Source organism: Ammodytes marinus, assembly GCF_949987685.1.
Source record: "Ammodytes marinus genome assembly, chromosome: 13".
NCBI classification, from domain to species: domain Eukaryota; kingdom Metazoa; phylum Chordata; class Actinopteri; order Uranoscopiformes; family Ammodytidae; genus Ammodytes; species Ammodytes marinus.
In genome coordinates this window covers 19,157,632-19,176,674 of record NC_137217.1, presented here as the reverse complement: position 1 = coordinate 19,176,674, position 19,043 = coordinate 19,157,632, and the positions used below count along the sequence as shown (strand labels likewise).

The window sequence follows — 19,043 nt, the reverse complement described above, 5'->3', positions numbered from 1 at the left end:
CAACCATTGTCATAGGTGTGATTCGGTTATTTTTTCATCATAAATAAGCCTATGTAAGAAAATTATAAAGAATCTCCCCATTTACATCCAACAGACCACATTTGTTCATTTGGAAGGAGTTTTACCGAAAGAGATGGGCTACACATCTGATGGGTTTGTTTCTACTTACTTACTAATTATTTTATACGGCATAGGCTATTTTATGCCAGAAATGTTTCTGTGGTAGTATGGAGAAAATAAAGAATTAAACTAATATTTGTGAAAATTCCGAATAAATGTAGCCTTGTAATTTGACTGGGGTGGAGGCTTTAACTCGTGCTCTCAGCCAAGTCCTCATTAAGAGTGACATAACTCATCATCATTAGCCTATTATCCTGGAGACCTCCCGGAAACTCTTTGACGACCCATGGGGGCACCTTGGACCCCACCTTGGGAACCACCAATCACCTGCCAGGCGGGCCTATGTCAGACAGGTGGCGCTGGTTCACCAGCGCTGACGGGTCGGCCCCTCTGGAGAGACAGAAGTTTGTTCTGTGCTTGTGTGTTTACGCAGGCGCAGTTCTCACTGTTTGTCCAGTTTCGCTGGTTGACTTTTACCTGAGAGGTAGACTAGTTTCGGTTCGCTGGTGGGGAAAAGAACCAGCAACCACTGGGGTCCGGACCGAACCAGAGGTGATAAGAATTTGCTCTCTATCCCCTCCTCTTCCTCGGCCCCGTGTGTGACTCAGGGGGGCCCCACTGCGGAGTGGCGGACGGGATTTCTCTGAGAATTTAGAGTCGGTGCGCAACAGCGAGCAAAGCAGGAGGCAGGTGCACGGGAGAGGACAGGAGGAGGAGGAGGAGGGCTGCTGCTGCTGGTGTTTCCGCGAGAGTTCTGTCGTTCATACCGGGCTGAATGGTTGGAAATCAACTGGTTGATCTGTGATAGTTTTCATTAGTATGCTTCTGCAGTCCCCCCCTGCTGCTGCCGACATCCAGACTGCCTGAAGACTGATCGGCAGCCCTGAAGTCTCCTCCGTGCCTGCTAAGTGACTCCTCGCCCCGGAGAGGACGAGGAGAGGGCGGCAGTAGCAGAAGCCGGACCCGGGCTACACCGAACAGTTTTCACGGACGCAACAACACCTTGGACCTCCTCTTCGCCTGCTGGAACAGGAAGATGATGGGCTTTCTGCGACGGACGTTCAGCCGCCGCTCCAGGACGAGAGAGAGGGACGAACGGGACGGGAAAGGGGGAGGAGAAGCAGGAGGAGGGGGGGTGACCGGGAACCCCCTGCTCCTGGCCCATCAGCAGCAGGTCGTACACGCGCCCGCCGTGGTCACCGGGGGAGCGTCGGTTCACATCCCGGCGGCCGAGGGGGCGAAGAGCACCATCAGCTGCCGCGTCCTGCTGCTGGACGGCTCGGATGTCAATGTGGATTTGCCTGTGAGTCCTTTTGAAGCGTAGGCTGACCAGAAGAGTGTGTTAACAGAGCAGGCCTACACGGCGGTAGCCGGTGTGTGTGTGTGTGTGTGTGTGTGTGTGTGTGTGTGTGTGTGTGTGTGTGTGTGTGTGTGTGTGTGTGTGTGTGTGTGTGTGTGTGTGTGTGTGTGTGTGTGTGTGTGTGTGTGTGTGTGTGTGTGTGTGTGTGTGTGTGTGTGTGTGTGTGTGTGTGTGTGTGTGTGTGTGTGTGTGTGTGTGTGTGTGTGTGTGTGTCAAAGTGAGGCAAGTGGACCCGTAAGGGAACTTGAATGGGTTCCTGGTGGTCCCTTACATGGGCTACATATGCACTGGGAGAAAAGTTAATTTGTTATGATTTATATAGGATACTCTTTAGCCTGGAGCTAGGGTTGTTGTTAATTTAGGCAATTACATTTGCCTAATTTAAAATACAAAGATAAACTTCTATTTATCGAAGTAAAAGTTTAATTGAACAGAGTTTTGATCATGTTGGGATCCGAGAAATATATTTTTGAAATTTGCAAAACAATTGGAGTACCAAAGTTGCCCTACCTGTCCTATACTGGCCTATTTGGTGAGTGTTTCTCTTGAGGTTCAACCCCAGATGGTATTATGATCAGCCAATTCTTAAGATTACTTTACCCTATATCTGGCTAAATTTAACCAAGACCTGAAGACCTTTGCTCTTTTACTGTCTTCCTTACACTTATTCTTGTCTCTTGTCTCTATCTCTCTCTTACTAAGTCTATTTGCCTCTTTGTGATCCAACACGAGCAATCTCCTCTCCCCTCCTCGTGCCATCATCTCTCCTCCTAATCTTGCCTTACACTCCCTCTGTGGCCTGCTATTTTGCTCATCATCGACTCTTTCACACTCATCCGCCAACTTCTTCTTCTTCTTCTTCTCTCTTTATCCATCCACATCCCTCTGTCTTCCTTTATTCCCTGACTCCCTGATCTGATTTACCGCTGTGGGGACTCTGTGTCACAGACGAGGGCTGCGAGTGAGCGAGGGGTAGGTGGGCTGATGAGCCGGTGTGTGGGCAGTCGTGCGTAAGTGGCCTGCTCGCTCGTGAGATGTTATCATTCTGAAGGTTGCAAGTGTGTCACCGAAGCTGTAGCGTGCATGTGTCACCTCTGGCCGCCATCTAATGGGTCATCGGGGCAAGATTTCTCTTCTCCTATCGGGAAATGATTGTAGCAATAACATGAAAGCCACAGCTTCTGCCAAGGTGCCACAGTCTCAACCACAAAGTGACACAGGGCTCGTCAAGCTTGTGGCTTAGTCACAGGTGCGTTGGAGCAAGTTTGTTCATGTCAGGGGCACCGACAGGAGCCGAAACTCATATTAGCCTGTCAAGACACAAGGTAGAACAGGAACAGTGTTTGTTGCCAAGGCTATGATTTCAATCAGCCCTCTCTCCAAACTACATGCTGGAAAAAGAGCAGGAGAGCTCTGCTGATTTAAAAAAAAATTTGCTTTCTTGCTCTTTCCGTCCCTAATCCCTTAATGCCACTGATTTCCTCACACATGCATACACTCACCAGGAAGTTTAGACTGGTTATCAGGATCCAAAGTACAGGGCTGTCATCTTTCCGCACCCGCTGTGTGTTATATGGGTCAGACTTTGTGCGGGCGGTGTTGAGGCACATCTGCTCAGGAATTGTGGCACAAATGGTGTTGCAGTAATATTCTATCGTGGTGTGTGTGTGTGTGTGTTATTGACAAAGGCTTTAATAAGTGTTTTTTCCTCAGAGGGCTTTTTCCTCTTTTCATTTTGACCCCCACACACAGACACAAACAAACATTATTTGCTTTCATGCCCTAAACTACCGGGAAATCCAGTATCAACCTCATAAGTTTTCAGACACAGGATCAAGTTACCACAGCAGAGTAGATACAAGTAAATAAATAAACATACACACATGAAGCTCAGTTTCGAAATGTTTAACTTTTGTTCCCCTTTTCATAGAGTAAGTCCAAAGGCCAGGACCTTTTTGACCAGATCATGTATCACATAGATCTGGTTGAGACGGACTACTTTGGGTTGCAGTACATGGACACAGAACAAGTCTCAGTGAGTAACAAGCTCTGACATCTGTCCACAGGAGACCTACATGCTAATAGAACACCTTGTTCACCTTCTGAATCTTTTCTCTCTTCTAGCACTGGCTGGATATGACCAAGCTCATAAAGAAACAGATACGAGGTAGGTTCTCTAGACTATATTTCCCTAATCAGGCCTTACTTGTTGTGTACAGGACAATGTGTAGCTTACTGTATGTGCATGTGGAGGCAGCTAAGTGGGGAGCAGGTGGCGCATTATCCAATGTTGACATGGCGATTAGCATTTGCATTAGGAGACATACCCTTGTTTGGTCTCTAGCGTGTAACAGGGGGATGCATTCAGGTTGTGTTGTTGATGAAGCTATTCAGGAAATAAATAATACAGTTGCTTACAAAGAAATGAGGGTGAATAAAGATTAATGGCGTGCCTGAGAGTCAGATGGCTGGACTGGATGAGAGAAAATGGATTTAATAAATAATAGGGAAGATTAGATTTAATCAGATTTACTTGATAAATCACTGCTTCATCTCTCTATACCTCTTTCTCTTTTTTACACTTTGCTCTCTCTCTCTATCCATTTCTTTCAGACGGGCCTTCGTACAGACTGTTCTTCAGAGTCAAATTTTACTCTTCAGAGCCAAATAACCTGCATGAGGAATTTACAAGGTAAAAAGAAAAAAAACCCTCACACACACATGATCACGCACATGAACACACCGATTTCTCGGGAGCCCCGGTACGGCGGTCCGAAGGAAATGTGGGGCTAATAACTTTGCTGCTGTGGGTAGATTTAAATCAAGGCCGAACGGACAGAGACTTATGTGTCAGGGATAAGGAAAAAGCTGTGATACATCAATTGACTTCTGTTCTGGTTCAGGGTGAACCTCTCATTTTGTGTTTTGTTTTTGTTCACCAACAGGTATCTGTTTGTGTTGCAGCTTCGACAAGATATTCTGTCTGGCAAGTAAGTTCCTTTGTCACTATCAATGCTAACAAACGTGACATGTACATTTGTTTTTAACAGACACGCATACCAATATTTTTATATATTACTTACATATGCATTCTTTATTTTGTATAGTTTGGATATTTTGGCACATTTAAAACAGTTTGACATTTTGGTAGAGTTAGATTGATGCATAGGCTACTACTCTTGTGTCTGTATCATAAAGAGGAAGCTACTAAAAGGTCACATATTATGCTAATTGTCAGGTTCAAATTTGGAATTTGGTAGCCTGGAAATCCAGACCTGCCGCTAGGCGCTGGCAAAATAAATTTGCTGCGCCCCAATCAAATCTTTCTTTCTGATATGGGCGGACCAGAGCCCTATGGTGCTCAGGCGTGCTCAGGGGCGGACGTAACCGGATGACGACAGTAACGAGCATGCGGCGTCTTTATATGTCCATGCGTGAAAGCCGTAATATTAAACATCAAAGATAGCTGCGGATATGTTGTTTGAGCTATTTGTTTGAGTTTGAGACGGCTTTGGCCTCCCTCGACCCTTTACGATTTGGAAGACGGCACTCAAATCTTTCATCAGCAAGTAAGAGGAATGTTCTGTTTTGCCGACCGACCACGGCAAAAGTTTAATTTAACAGTTAATCCCGCTGTTCGCTAAACAAACGGGGCTTAATACGTCACCTTGTTCATTGCTCTGTTGTGGTGCTATTCAATTGCGTGCAGGGGCATTTGAAATGCACGAGTAGGAGCTGCCCCGTGAGTTGGGAATTACTATTGATGGCCAGACCCTCTATCGTTCTAGATATGGGTCTGGATTTCCAGGCTAGGAATTTAGTGTTTCCAAAAAACTCTCTATATTTCTCACAGTGCCATTGCTGAATCTCCTCTTTTCAGCCTCGGTCTGAAACGCTCCGTTTAAGCGCCTGTCTCCCTGAGCCCCGTCTTCTAAAAAGCCCAGTCTGCTTTGATTGGCCCTGAATCCAACTGACAGTTTGAATCTTACTGCCGGTTAGATTCAGGTGTATCTGGGGGTGTGCCTATCACAGGTAGAGGTGGTGCTAAATTAAGTTGGTAATGTGGTGGCGTGGCTCCTCCCTTTATGATGTCATATGGGGAAAGAAATCTGACTGGTGTTTTTGAGCACAGGTTTTCAGAAAGGTGGAGTTGGAGAAAAAGAGAGGTTGACTTTATAATGGGAAAGTAATGCTAATGAAAGATGCTAAGACTGCTTGCTAGATTTAAAAGGAATAACTGAATTAGTTTTAATTCTTGAAAATAAATGTACAACTCTCTAGTTTGTTGATGCTTAGACAGTTGAATGATTTAGATTTATTCTGAGACTCTAAGATTACAATATGACTACAAGTTAACTGGGACAGAAGAAAACATACATAAATGTCTCTCCTCGTGAGTATCAAACAATCTCCATCTGTGAAGTCTTCTGGATCTCACAAGTAGCGTTAAACCCTAAACACACATGCCCATGAAACACACCCACCTGCGGGAGCGTACATACAGTTCACCTACATTAGAGTTTGGGGTACTTCTGTTCAGCGGAGCACACTTCCTTCCTACACACAAACACAAACTTGTGCGCAAAGAACACACACACACTCACACAGCCAGACAGCGTGTTCCCCTTCTCCCTCCGTCAGGTTCTATCTGGGCCATGGATCCCCAGAGTCCAACTCTATTATAAAGCTCAAGATCAGGAACGTCGGCAGAGGGCTGCTTATTTTTAGGAAAAGGGTTGCTCCACTCCTCCTTGACACACACTAGGGGTGTGAACGTTTACAAAAATGTCTAAACGGTTACACGGCTGCAATTTTTTTCGTGTACACGTTAAAATGAATGAATAAATAATAAATATTGTAACCAAACACAATCATTTGTTGTTTTAAATGCTTTAGTAGCCTACAGTAGCACATGTCGACCCCACTCCTGAGACACACACACACACACACACACACACACACACACACACACACACACACACACACACACACACACACACACACACAGTGTAGGAAACTATTAATGTATTTTAAAAACATGATAACATTTACACATGTACAGGTTTTTTGAAGACCTGTCCCTCTTTTTCTCCCTTCAGGTTGAAATGCCCGTACGATGTCTCAGTAGAGCTGGCATCGTATTGTTTACAAAGTAAGTAGATATTACACACTTATTTTAATTCATTCATATGTACAGATTCAGTCAGAAGGTTTCACTCCCACCTCATGAAGGACCACATCTGTAGTTGTGCATGTGATGAACTACAAATCCTGAATGTTCTACTTAACCTTTTGATTGATTAATGACAAATCTGAAAGCCTTTAATCTGCATTCTTTTCACTGGGATATGGAAATCAAATCTCAGATTTTAAAAACTGAAATATTAAGTCAACTATGACAGATGCTGTGTATAGTAGTTGGCTTATATGAATTTGGATGTTCCCACTGCAACATGACCTAAGATTTCAAATGTCAATGCGTCAACAAAACCAAAAGGGTTTTTGTGGCTCTTTGAGTCTAAATAATGAAAATGGATTTACTAAAGTTTCGCTCGAACAGGTTTTTCATATTCAGTTAGATGTTTATATACTGTGGTTCACTGTGAACATGCAGGGACATGCAGCTTTAAAGTGAAACTTTGTGACTACTACATAACAGCAGCTATTGTTTACAGGATAATAGTAAATGGTAAAAACAAAATGTAACTGTCGCACAAGTGGGGAAAGCTCATACTGTCAAATTGATTCAATAATGTAAAAATGGTGCTACTAATTGCCAACAGAAGCTGCTGGTCATACCAGACCAAGTTAAGCCATAGCAGCAAAAGGATGTAGGCGAGTGTGTTGGATTACGCAACAGTGCACTTAATTGCTTATTTCATTAACCTATTGTTTGTAAGAGGAGGAATGTGTCATTTCACCACAGAAAATGACAGCTGCCCTCCTACATCTGTATTTTATACATTTCTCGGTCAGGTGAGCTGGGAGACTGCGACCCTTTGGAGCACACTCCTGTGCTGGTGTCTGAGTTTCGTTTTACTCCCAAACAGTGCGAGACCATGGAGGCGGACATCTTCGCCAGGTGGTTGGAGCTCAGGTAAGTTTAAAAGTCATCGTGGGTCTAGTAGTGTGTAAAGTAGTTTAAAATAAGACACAACTAAAACCCAGGACACGTAAGAATACAAAAACATGCATCTGCACTAGCAACTTATTGGGGGGCGTCCAGTGGCGGAGATTTGACCTGAGCAGTTTATCTTCTACTCGAATGAAACAACTGGGGCAAAAAAGCAGAGCACTGAAGCAGGAAAGGCAGTCCTTCTGCTGCAGCCTGCGTTTCTACTGACGAGGACGTCTACATTTCCCTCTCCCTCTTTTCTCTCTGCCTTGCTCTCACTGGCCTGTACAAAGGATTAAGGGATTAATCTTTGGAGGGTCTTGAATGATTCCGAGCAGTATTTAACCCAGCCACGGTCTGATTGCTCCCATCTCGGATTAGATTACATACACATATGCTGTGCTTCACAGAGTCCATTGAGCCACACAAGGACGAACCCACGCTGAGTTCACAGTCATTCTTACACACAACACCAAGACTGAGTCATGGACACGGCCAGAGGGCTGTTTACCGAGCATCTCCTTTAGACATTACAAATTACCATCAGAAGTCAAGATGGGTCGTTATTGATTGGTTTATTTTGCCACCCACTGTCAGAGGTGAGGGGACAGAAGGGAGGGTAATATTTTTGTTGTGAAAACTCATCATGGTGTCTCCTTTTAAATCCTCAGGGGAAAGAGTCCATCTCAGGCAGAGATTTCTTTTCTCAACAAATGCAAGTGGCTGGAGCTTTACGGAGTAGATATGCACTTTGTCAAGGTGTGTGAGTGTTTCATTACTGTAAGTGTCGCTGCTTTACAGGTGTCTTTGATAACTAAAGGTGTGTGTGTGTGTGTGTGTGTGTGTTGTCTTTTCTTTTCAGGGCAAAGATGGAGGAGAATATGCACTAGGTCTCACTCCTACCGGCATCTTGGTGTTTGAAGGCCCCAACAAAATCGGCCTCTTCTTTTGGTAAGTATATCTAATCAAGTGGTTGCTAAAGGTGGTTTCTGTGGCACCCTTTTGGAGACTTGTGGCCACGTGTGCCATAAAATAAATTTTAGGATTGTTTGCAAGGATTTAAAGCATTTTTACATTCAACAGTAGAATTGAGCAATAAACCTTAAAATCAACAGAGGCAATTGTTTAAATGAATAAGTTAAATAACAAGTTGTTCGTCCGCACAGCAACTTATATTAAGACTGTTGACTTTTTTTTATTGATTGAGAAAATGCATCTTGAATATTGCATGTATTATATATAATATTGATGTAAGTTCACATACAGTATGTCCCTTACGAACAGCCCGTTGAAGCTGGCCATGGCCATCTCAATAGCTTCCTTAAATAACAATCAAAGGAACTAATGTGTAGTCGTTGGTTTATTCTCCAGGCCCAAAATCACTCGGCTGGACTTCAAAAAGAGTCGACTCACGTTGGTCGTGGTGGAGGATGATGATCAGGTTTGTATCCTGTCACAGAAATACACACACACACACACACACACACACACACACACACACACACACACCCCCGCAGCTTACAGTGTAGCTGTTTTTTTGGTTGTGCAGGGACGCGAGCAGGAGCACACCTTTGTGTTCCAGCTGGAGAGCGCCAAGAGCTGCAAGCACCTGTGGAAGTGCTCCGTTGAGAGCCACTCCTTCTTCCGGCTGCGCCAACCAACCACGGGCCAGGCCAGCCGCAGCGACTTCACCAGACTCGGCTCCCGCTTCAGGTTCAGGTAGAGTATAACCCAGACCATCCTCACCTGTAAAACATGTCACTGATTGCTGAAACTGCCTTGAAGAAGGACAATACACGTTGGCTTACACAAGTAGTTGTGGCCTGGTGGGGCTGGCACTAATAATGATAATACCAGCACATGGGGAATAGTGTGTCACATAAAAACAGAGCCTTAGTATCCATGGTTACGGTGTATCTATGGTTACTTGGATCTGTTCCTATGGTGACTGAGTATATCCCCCCTTCAAATTGTTTGTTTTCTTCTGACTATTATCAGAGATGGTCAAAGCAAACTGTCACACCTGTCATTTGTTGGAGCAGCTAGACAAAGCAGAGTGAAGTCTGTTTGATGTGGAGTCAATAGATTAGAAACTCAAGGAAAAATAGCAATGTGTGTACAGTGTAATGAAGAACATACCAGTGTCACTTATCTGTACATTTGAGCAGTTTCATAGTAGAGATTAATGAGCAGTTGAGTATTTTAATGTGAAAGTTTGACATATCAAGTCATTAAATAGAAATACGAAGAAACGTATTTGAATCCCTTCAGATTCATTACAACAATTCTGGTTTATATATATATATATATATATATATATATATATATATTTGTAGTAATGAATCTACAATTCTGTACAATGAATCTACAATTCTGTATATATATAATAATAATAATTATATATATATATATATATATATATATATATATATAATACTTAAAATAGGAGTACATTTAACATACCAAACCTTAAAAAATGATTTAATCTCATCCAAATATCCTCTTGAACAATTTGAAAAAAAATTCAATAGTGGCACAAAAGCGGTCTAAATTTGACTTACTAACTTTGATTGATTAAATCGTGAAAGTATTTCAATTGTTTTAGATTTATACACCCAGTAGTGAATTCTGAACTAATATTTAAATTTTCATACCCCATAACTTGATTCTGTGCGGTAATATATTTAACTTTTTTTTTTAAACACCTTTCATTTCCATCTGTTTATTTTTCTCAGCGGTAAAACGGAGTATCAGGCCACTCATGGAGGCCGACTCAGGAGAGCCAGCACATTCGAGAGGAGGCCGAGCAAGAGGTACCCGTCCCGCTCACAGTCACTGGGCAAAGGTGAGTCTTATCAGCATTGCACCCACCCATCTTAGTCTTGTACACTTTGTCATCAAAGTCACATACTTTGTTTGTTCACGCCCACGCTCCTTTTTATTCATTGGATGGTTTGTCATTCAGCCCCGCAATAAAAAAAAATGTATGATGAAAAAGAATAAGAAAGTGTTGTTTATTGCCGAGCATTAAGACTTTGGATTGGAACAACTGACTATAGACTCTTTTTGAAAGAGTCAAATCAAATGAAAATTAAATATATATATATATTTTTCCTTATCTGACATCTTGTCTCGTTCCGTCAGTTTCCATTTCCCCGGCCAAGCCACCACATATCAGGTAAGATAAACGCACAAAATAAAACATCCTCAAATACACTTAACACACATACTTTCATATTACTGCACTTGTGAGGACATTCCTTTTTAGTGCATTTGTTCCTTATCCTCTAACCTTGACCCTAATCCACTTAAAGGCCCAGATAATCTGAAATCTAACACTAAATAGCTCTTTGTAAAAGAAAATAACTTTTTGAGACTTTTTGCTCTTTCAAAACACGCAACAAACAACAAAAAAGACGTTTGGGGAGGGGGGGGGGGGGCTCCCGTAGTGGTAGCTGTAGTGGTCAAAGCCCTCCCTCCCCCCATAGAGGTGGCCATTCTCTGCATGTCATTCATCCTTGTCTCTCCAAAACAGTCTAATAAAGCATAAAAATGCCCCAAAAGAATAGTTTTTTAAGCTTTTATCTGTGATTGCTGTCATTCTTTTTCAGCTCCCACGCCAGCCCTGATCTAAGCCTACATCCAGTGAGTGACCTCAGATAACCCACTTAAAACACACACACACACACACACACACACACACACACACACACACACACACACTTGTGGCAGCCACTGATCCACTCAATGTGACAACATTTAATTTCAGCGTCTCCTCAATCTGCTTCCTCTCCTCTCCTCCCCCTCCAGTACCAGCACAACATCCCTATTGGTCATGAGCCTTGGCACCAGCCCCACTCCGCTCTCACACCCCCAATCTACCTGCGGCCCTCCGGACACACACCACCACACAGGTAGGACAACAGACAGTGGGGTTTAGAGGTGAAACTGCCCTAAGGCGACGGTGTGTCAAGCAGTCATTGATCAGTAATTGAGAGGTGGGCGAGTTTCATGTGACGTCCCCTGTTCGGGACTGCACATTGTTTGTTTTTCATCTACACTCCATTGTCACTCGTGTGTGTATGTGTTGGTGTGTGTGATCCTCCATCTTCCCTGTCACGCTCAGGCCTTCTGTCGAGGCTGCGAGTCCCACATCCAGTAATCCTCCCGTCCCGGAGCGAACCAGCGGCATCTTCCCCGGATCCATCAGTGTGGTTTATAGGGATAAAGTCATGACAGCACTTTGACCTCTGTTTAAAACCTGGGAATCCATTTCTGATCCATACTCTCAACACTGAGACTTACACAGACCGGTGTCCCAACAAGAGAAAAAATCTGATAATGGACTCCACGCACGGGGGAAGAAAAAACAGTCTCTGTTGTCATCATCCATTTCTCACATCCCCTCATGTGTTTCAGTGTGCACCTTTCATGAGAGATCTCAAAAATGACCTAATCAAATAAGTCAGATGTTTTCAAACATACTGTCAACGCCTTGCCAGGGGAGCTCGGGAGAGTTCAAGGGCAGGGACACAGAGGGAGAAACATGAGGCAAAGTGACGTACAAAACACACCGGTGTTCAGAAAACCATCGGAAATTGTCGTCATTGGTCCGGATGATGTGGCCCACTTTTCAACACGGTCCTTTGAAAACACTCACAACTGTTCCAAATATTGCACTACTTCTCTGTGTCATAACTCAGTTAAATCTGAACACACTGACCTGATATATACATATTTGGATTCAGTAGGACTTTGTGAAGATATCCATTGTCCTGTTTAAGAAAAAGACTAAACAAGACTAGAACACGACTCAAATAAAGATAGGAGCCTTGTGCCTTTAATTGCTTGTGGACATTTTTATGTAATTGTGGTTGGTGTTTTAATGCCTTAACATTCCTTAATGTGTTTACTGGATGATCTCAAAGCTTCTTGGAGGAATTATTTATCTGCATGCCTTTTAGAAAATGTTGTGAGAGCTAATAAATCCAAATGACTTTAATCTGAGCAAGATAAAGTGCCGTGAGGGCCTAACGAGGTCAGTCTCAGCTGGTGGACAGGGACATCTTCAGCACATATCGTACGCTGCTTTAATATATAATAGTAATATATTTATATAGTTCAGTGTGAAATAGAGGCTAGGAACTATAATCCTGCCTATGTGGTGTCAAAGTGAGGTGTTTGAATGAACATGCAGAAGGTTATGGGTTTGCTAAATGAAACAACCGTTTACAGAAAACGTGGCCAATGTTTTTATGGTAAAGTGTTGCCTTTTTACTCTGTAACATTTACTTGAATTACACGATGCCTTTTAGGGATGTTGCCATATTTGCTTTTCAAATAAACAAAATGTTTATAATTGCAAAAGTTGGTAAAGATCTGTTCTTCATTCTTTCATAACTTAGGTCTTCTTACACATTTGTAGAAATTTATTTTGTTTATAGAAATCCTTAAAAAATTACATCGAGCCTTGAAGTTAGAATGGTTATAAGTCAGATATCGTTAGCCTCATAGCATAATTGCCTAATCATATTTACTCTACTCTACTTTTACTCTACATCTACTCTATTCTACAACTACTCTACTCTACATCTACTTTTCGTTAGCCTAATAGCATAATTGCCTTAGTCATATTTTAAGGGTTATAGAGTAGGGTAAGGTAGATGTAGAGTAAAAGTAGAATAGAGTAAATATGATTTAGGCAATTATGCTATGAGGCTAACGATATGAATAAATATTGGTGCTGTAATATTAATATAATTTAGTGTATAGGGAAGTTCGAGGATGCTTTTAATGGGGCTTTTTATTCGAGGGTAGGCGATTTGTTTTGATTGCCATGTGTCGTCTTCAGTTTGCCTCTGACTGGTCCTGCTTCAGACCATCAGTTCAGCGTTGAGGAGAATGAAACTTCGTTTGCCGGCAAGGTCCACCACCATCACTGTCGCCACACGCACAGCCAGGGCACACATTGCCACACACACAACAGTGAGTACTCTCAGCCCAGAGTGGAAGAGCTGTCCAAACTGTTGGTCCACACGCCTGTGACATGTCTATGACTGATGCTCCTTTCATGTTTGTAGCTGTATGTTTTTGTCAGCATTACCCAAATCACACACAACTAATACTTGCCTAGTTAAAGGACAGATTCTGCATTTTTTTTTCAGGCCAGTCAGGTCCTTATACAAAAGTATTGGTTTTCATTTGCTCAAGAAAGAAGGTACTACCGAGAAAACAAACAGATACCCACAGATATCTATACTTTTAACTCAAATGTCTGAATTAACTTCAGATAAACTTTGGAGTACATTTTTGCACAGGCAGAGCACTGGGGATTATGGACTTCTTGCCTTACACTTACAGAAAGGATATATTATATCAAGGGATCTGTTAGATGTACTTTATAATGAACTTCTCCTTTAACCCTAGTGGTATCTCCACGCACATTGTAATCCCCTACTTAGACTTGTTGCCATCAACACAATACACAGGTGCTTCACTTGAGTTTTTCAGAGGTTGTTAAATTTGATGCTTTCAGCAGAAAAAAAACATAATGTCAGAAACCTCTGTGGTGGATCCAAACAGATACCACTAGTGTTCAGTGGGGAAAGGGTTTCTATGATTTGGGTGAGCTGCTCCTTTAAACACATTTTCTTGTGCATGTTTTTTTTTCCTTTTTATTCTTTGCAATTTTGATTTGTTATGTTAAAAGCCTGTGTCACCAGGTATGCCCCAAATGAGTCTGTTCACACTAAAGAACCAAAGGTGTCAATAATAGCATGTCTTTATAACAACAAATGTAGCCTATAGTGTGTTTTCTCATTAAACTTTTTTGTGTGCATTAGAACGTCTAGCTCCTTCATGCCCTGAAGATGAGTTGGATATCTCTCAGTCTCTGCTCAATGCCCTGGAGTCGGACAGTGATTCTCCCCCCTGGCCCTCGCTGCACGTCAACATAGACAAGGTACAAGACAGTGACACTTTACCCATATGCCTGTTGTCTCGTTCTGCTCACAATAGGATTTTCTTGACATTCCTCCCTGTTCCCCCCGCAAAGGGAGAGGAGAAGCAGCTGTCTGAAAAGTCTCTGCACCCACCTCCTTCCCCTGCGATGCTCCCTGATCATCTGAAGTGTAACATCCTCAAAGCCCAGATGGAGGCGGCTTTCCGGGTGAATACGGAACTAACACCTGACTGTCCAAAGCCTTGCTTAACGGGCAGCAGTTAACTACAGTAAAAGTTGCAATACCACACAGTGAAAACACTCCTGCATTCAAATCCTCACATAAGTAAAAGTATTAATATGTACGTATGTTGCATGTTACTGCTGTAGATGTTTAAGGTTAAGCTAATTTGAACGACTTTATTCACTGTGTGTTGGGTAGTTTAATCTCCAGCAATGCAGCATATTCTATAAGATCCTCATTATGTAGGTATTATCTTAACTCTCCTGTGAAAACGACATATTTCTTAAAAAGTAAATTTTCATGAGCTCAGAAAAACAGCTTTTCAGCTTTGTGATGAATCATTTTTCAGCTTATATATGTACAGTATATACAGTATATTATGTAAAACATTTAAGATCATCACATTTTGGAGATACTTGGTTTTCACTGGGCAGAAAGGGTATGAAAAACTATGAATCTGAAAGGTAACTTAAAACTTAAAGGCCTAATTCACCGGTTGTAATATGAAGGTGTATTGAACTCGGAGATCCTATGAAGTATAAATGTGCAAAAAAAATAAAATCGGATCATCCTAGCCTGAGAAAAGGCAGAAAGAGTGTTTTATGGTCTCACTGTCTAACCCTACATTTCTCTTTCTGTGATGTCACAGAAAGAGAAATGTATATATTCCAACCGGTGGAGTAGGCCTTTAAGCTGTCAGACAGATGTAGGGGAGTAAAAAGTACAATATTTGTATTTTAGATGTAGTTGAGTAGAAGTAGAAATTTGCAGAAAACTTAAATGCTCAATTAAATTACAAGTACCTTCAATAAGTACAGTACTGATGTAAATATGTAGAGTGTAACTAACAAGTAATTAACCTCTCCTCCTCCTCTATAATGAAGAAGGAAGCTCCAACAACGAAGAGAGGGAAGAACTCAAATGAGACCCTCACTGACAGGCCAGTGCCCTCATCCCATCTTCACATGCTTTCACATTTTTCCTCTATGTGTATGTAAAACTAACTTTCCCCTGTGTTATAACTACGGTGTTCAGGTATCAGAGTTCGTCCCAAGGCTCTGCTGCATCCAGTCTGACTTCAGACAAGACGGCGCATTGGCAAGACCGCAACCCAACACCGGAGAGGCTGCAGGCCAGGTCCAACCCAAGCACCAATCGCAGGAAACGCCTGGTCAGACAGTTCAGCTTGTAAGTCCACCAACACCACTTTCATTTGCCGTGAAAGGACGGTTAGAGCTGCATGGGGATATTGCTCTGTGATGAATACTCCACACTTGAGAAGTTGAAGCAAAAGCAATGCTATCTCCGCTCTTTCTAATCAGAAACATTCTGTCATGTTAGTCACCCAGTCTCTCTCAATGTGTTGCTTGTCAGTAACCATGACGATGAAGATGATCTCCCTGAAGCACTTGCAGCCATCTCCCAGAGTACAGGAAAGTCTGGGTCTATCAGCTCATTGGACAAACAGATACAGCCGTCCATATACCCACAGGTGACACACAGTCTAACACACATGAACATCAAAAATCCACTTTACTTTAATTCACTACACTGGACTTGTGTTGGATTACTTCAGCCTCTCAGCATTACCTGCAATTAAACAGATGGGTGTGTGTGTGTGCATACATTGATGTGTATTTCAGGTGGATAATATGCCAGCACTGGAGCTTGGTAGTCCATGCTGTCCTTCCCCTTTGCCTTCTCCCCACCCATCACCTTCTTACTACCATAGCTCTATTCCTCACCTGGTCCCTTACCTTGCTGCCCATAACGACAGGTAAACTCTATAAACTTTCCACGTTCTTTCTGTGGCATGTTTATAACTGTTTAACCTATCTCCAGTGATCTCACAAACCATTTTTTCAGGGAATCCCGGCAGCCTACTAGTTAAGATGCATGCAAGATAACTAGAGGTACAAGTAACAATTATTGTCATTATCCCCTGATTATTTTCTCAATTCATAATTTTGTCTGTATAATCGTAGATATTCAGTTTCCTATAATTAATGACAAAAAGACAAAGCATGAAATCTATACGTTTGAGGTTTGAGAAGCCAGAACAGGTGTGAGGTCTGAGTTCGATTCACTTCAGAGGGGTCTGAGTCTCTTTGGAGTGTTCGCACATGTGCCTTTCAATCACACATCTAAATGTATTTAATCAACTACTGGTTTATAGCTAGCTTATTAGTTTAAATGGACAGAAAAGCTCAATAAGAAACAAGTGCTTAGTATTCCTTGTTCTCTTTAACAAATTAGGCTCTTTGACACTTAGACTTACACTTAGAGCCAACCATTTAGTACAGTAAGGTTTTATTTTGAAAAAGTGGGATTATACTGTCACTTTGACAATTACTTTGTTACATAAAGAAAAAATGAAATGAAAACAGGCACAAACAGTATGATCTTATACACGTTTGTATCTTTCTGTGTTGCGTAGCGGAGAGGAAATGAGGTTGGACAGAGAGAAAATACTTAGAGCCCTCCTGATGACTGAGCTCTGAGACCATGACCAATGACCCCTGTGCCATCGTCATCAGCAGGCGCCGCAGACCTGTCGTCCAGTGAAGAAAGCGGAAAGAGAAGACCCAAAGTCGTTTGCTGCAATCAACATTTGTACATTTGCATAGTCCACTCATCAGCTATAAAGAATATATATATATATATTTACATAAATGCATATTTTTGCTTAAGTGTTATTTAAGAAGGGCAGCTCTTTATATACGTCAACCTGAAACTGTAAAAACTAAAGATGAGATGGAGAAAAACAGACTCACTGACACACACATTACAGACAAAGCTACTTATGTGACTGGTGCTGCCTGCATGATAAATATGTAACTCGATGGAATATTTATCTGACATGCTTTAGGGTAATGTAAAGTTTCATGTGATTTCATTGACACTGTGTCCATGTTGATGCCTAAACTGTGTTTCGGACAGCAACTGCGGAAGCACTGATCCTCTACACTTTAAAAAGAGAGACTTATGTGAAAGTCAATTAACCTTTTAAGGTAGTTTGTTTAAAATGTAAATAGACATTGTAAATAATATATAACAGAGCGAGGGTTGTACATGTTTCCTTTCCATTTTGAGATGCCAAAACATTTGCAGTTTAAGAAACTTCCTGAATAGAGTGAATTGGATCCTGGCTCTGTGTGGGCAATTTTGAGACTGTGAAACTGCAGTCTCAATGCTCCCACCAGAAGGAGACAAATCTGCAGTCACAGCTCCCATAGCAGCTGAACACATTGATCCCGTGTTACCAGTCATGAGGGAAAGATCATGGATCATTTTGCCATTTTCTACAAGTAGTATGAGGTTTCATCACAGATTGAATGCAAAACTGATCCCAGAAGTCATGTTCTGGGAAATTATTTGTAAAATCAGCATAACCCTGCTGCTTAATGACTTTATTTCAGCTGCTTTTTTTTTAATCTCACCACTACATCTGAGGAAGCGTTTGATATGCTGCTGGGCTGATTTTGTTGCTCCTGCTCTCAGTTGGATCTCATTAAAGATCAGTTTATCAGTTAGACAGCTCTGTAGCAGCATCTTTGGTCTTTGCACTGACATGGGAATGTGGATCTGCCTCGCCCTGTGCCTGTTTGGTAAGTGTATGCAGACCTCACCCACCCTGTGAGGGAATGTTGTCATAAAGGATATCACTGATTTAGCCTCTAACACACCTATCAGGTCGAGTACAGTGAGTCAGGCTGTAATTGCACCTTTGTTCTGTCCTTCAGTGAGCCACTTAATGTCAGATAATTCATCATTGAGACAAGGTGCAGCGAAGAGACTCTGGTATGAGTCAAATGATGTGCTGCAAATGTTTGTTACCTAAAGAATTAACATGGAGAGAAATAATTATGTGGGACAGCCAATAAACAAGAATTTTACAGCGTAATCCATCACATCCGGTTTTTAAATGTCAAGGGTATCTGTTCAAATAATTGGGTTGAGACAATTATTAGAGCTGTTTTTGCTTAGTGTAGATCCTCCCCTTGAGGGTAAAATAAAAATGGTGTGCTAATCCCTGTTAACTATAAAGATCCACATATTATATTTCTCAGAGCGGGCATACTGGTCCTACTAGAAAGCTCTGACAGAGACAAAATCCATTATCCTCCAAAACACACCTTTATCATACAGTATTTAGTCAGTATTTTGATGATCTTCTAATTATTAATTTATCTTAAAGTTTATCTTTAAAGCAAAAAACAAACAGATCTGATGACATGGGGCATTGTAAAATTACCCTCTCCCC

At 42.0% G+C, this 19,043-nt stretch overlaps 1 protein-coding gene across 1 annotated transcript; it reads left to right on the top strand.

The window, feature by feature from the left end:
• The first annotated feature begins 597 nt into the window (after positions 1-597).
• epb41l4b (erythrocyte membrane protein band 4.1 like 4B) lies at positions 598-18,627 on the top strand. The gene is made up of 23 exons (XM_080038873.1): positions 598-1,423; positions 3,411-3,515; positions 3,605-3,647; positions 4,094-4,172; positions 4,426-4,470; positions 6,580-6,632; positions 7,457-7,577; positions 8,267-8,354; positions 8,458-8,546; positions 8,967-9,036; positions 9,145-9,314; positions 10,331-10,440; positions 10,740-10,773; positions 11,207-11,240; positions 11,406-11,509; positions 13,447-13,580; positions 14,438-14,556; positions 14,650-14,763; positions 15,664-15,719; positions 15,815-15,967; positions 16,154-16,271; positions 16,423-16,556; positions 17,217-18,627. The coding sequence occupies exons 1-23, from the start codon at positions 1,157-1,159 to the stop codon at positions 17,278-17,280; spliced, it is 2,304 nt and encodes a 767-aa protein (XP_079894999.1). The 5' UTR covers positions 598-1,156; the 3' UTR covers positions 17,281-18,627.
• The last annotated feature ends 416 nt before the right edge of the window (positions 18,628-19,043 follow it).

What these genes read in the sequence shown, in the direction of transcription:
- epb41l4b (XM_080038873.1), top strand. Translation starts at nt 1,157, where the DNA reads ATGATGGGCTTTCTGCGACGGACGTTCAGCCGCCGCTCCAGGACGAGA. An exon ending in CAAGATATTCTGTCTGGCAA is followed by an intron (nt 4,471 to 6,579) that starts GTAAGTTCCTTT and finishes TTCTCCCTTCAG; the next exon opens with GTTGAAATGCCCGTACGATG. An exon ending in GGACACACACCACCACACAG is followed by an intron (nt 11,510 to 13,446) that starts GTAGGACAACAG and finishes TGTCGTCTTCAG; the next exon opens with TTTGCCTCTGACTGGTCCTG.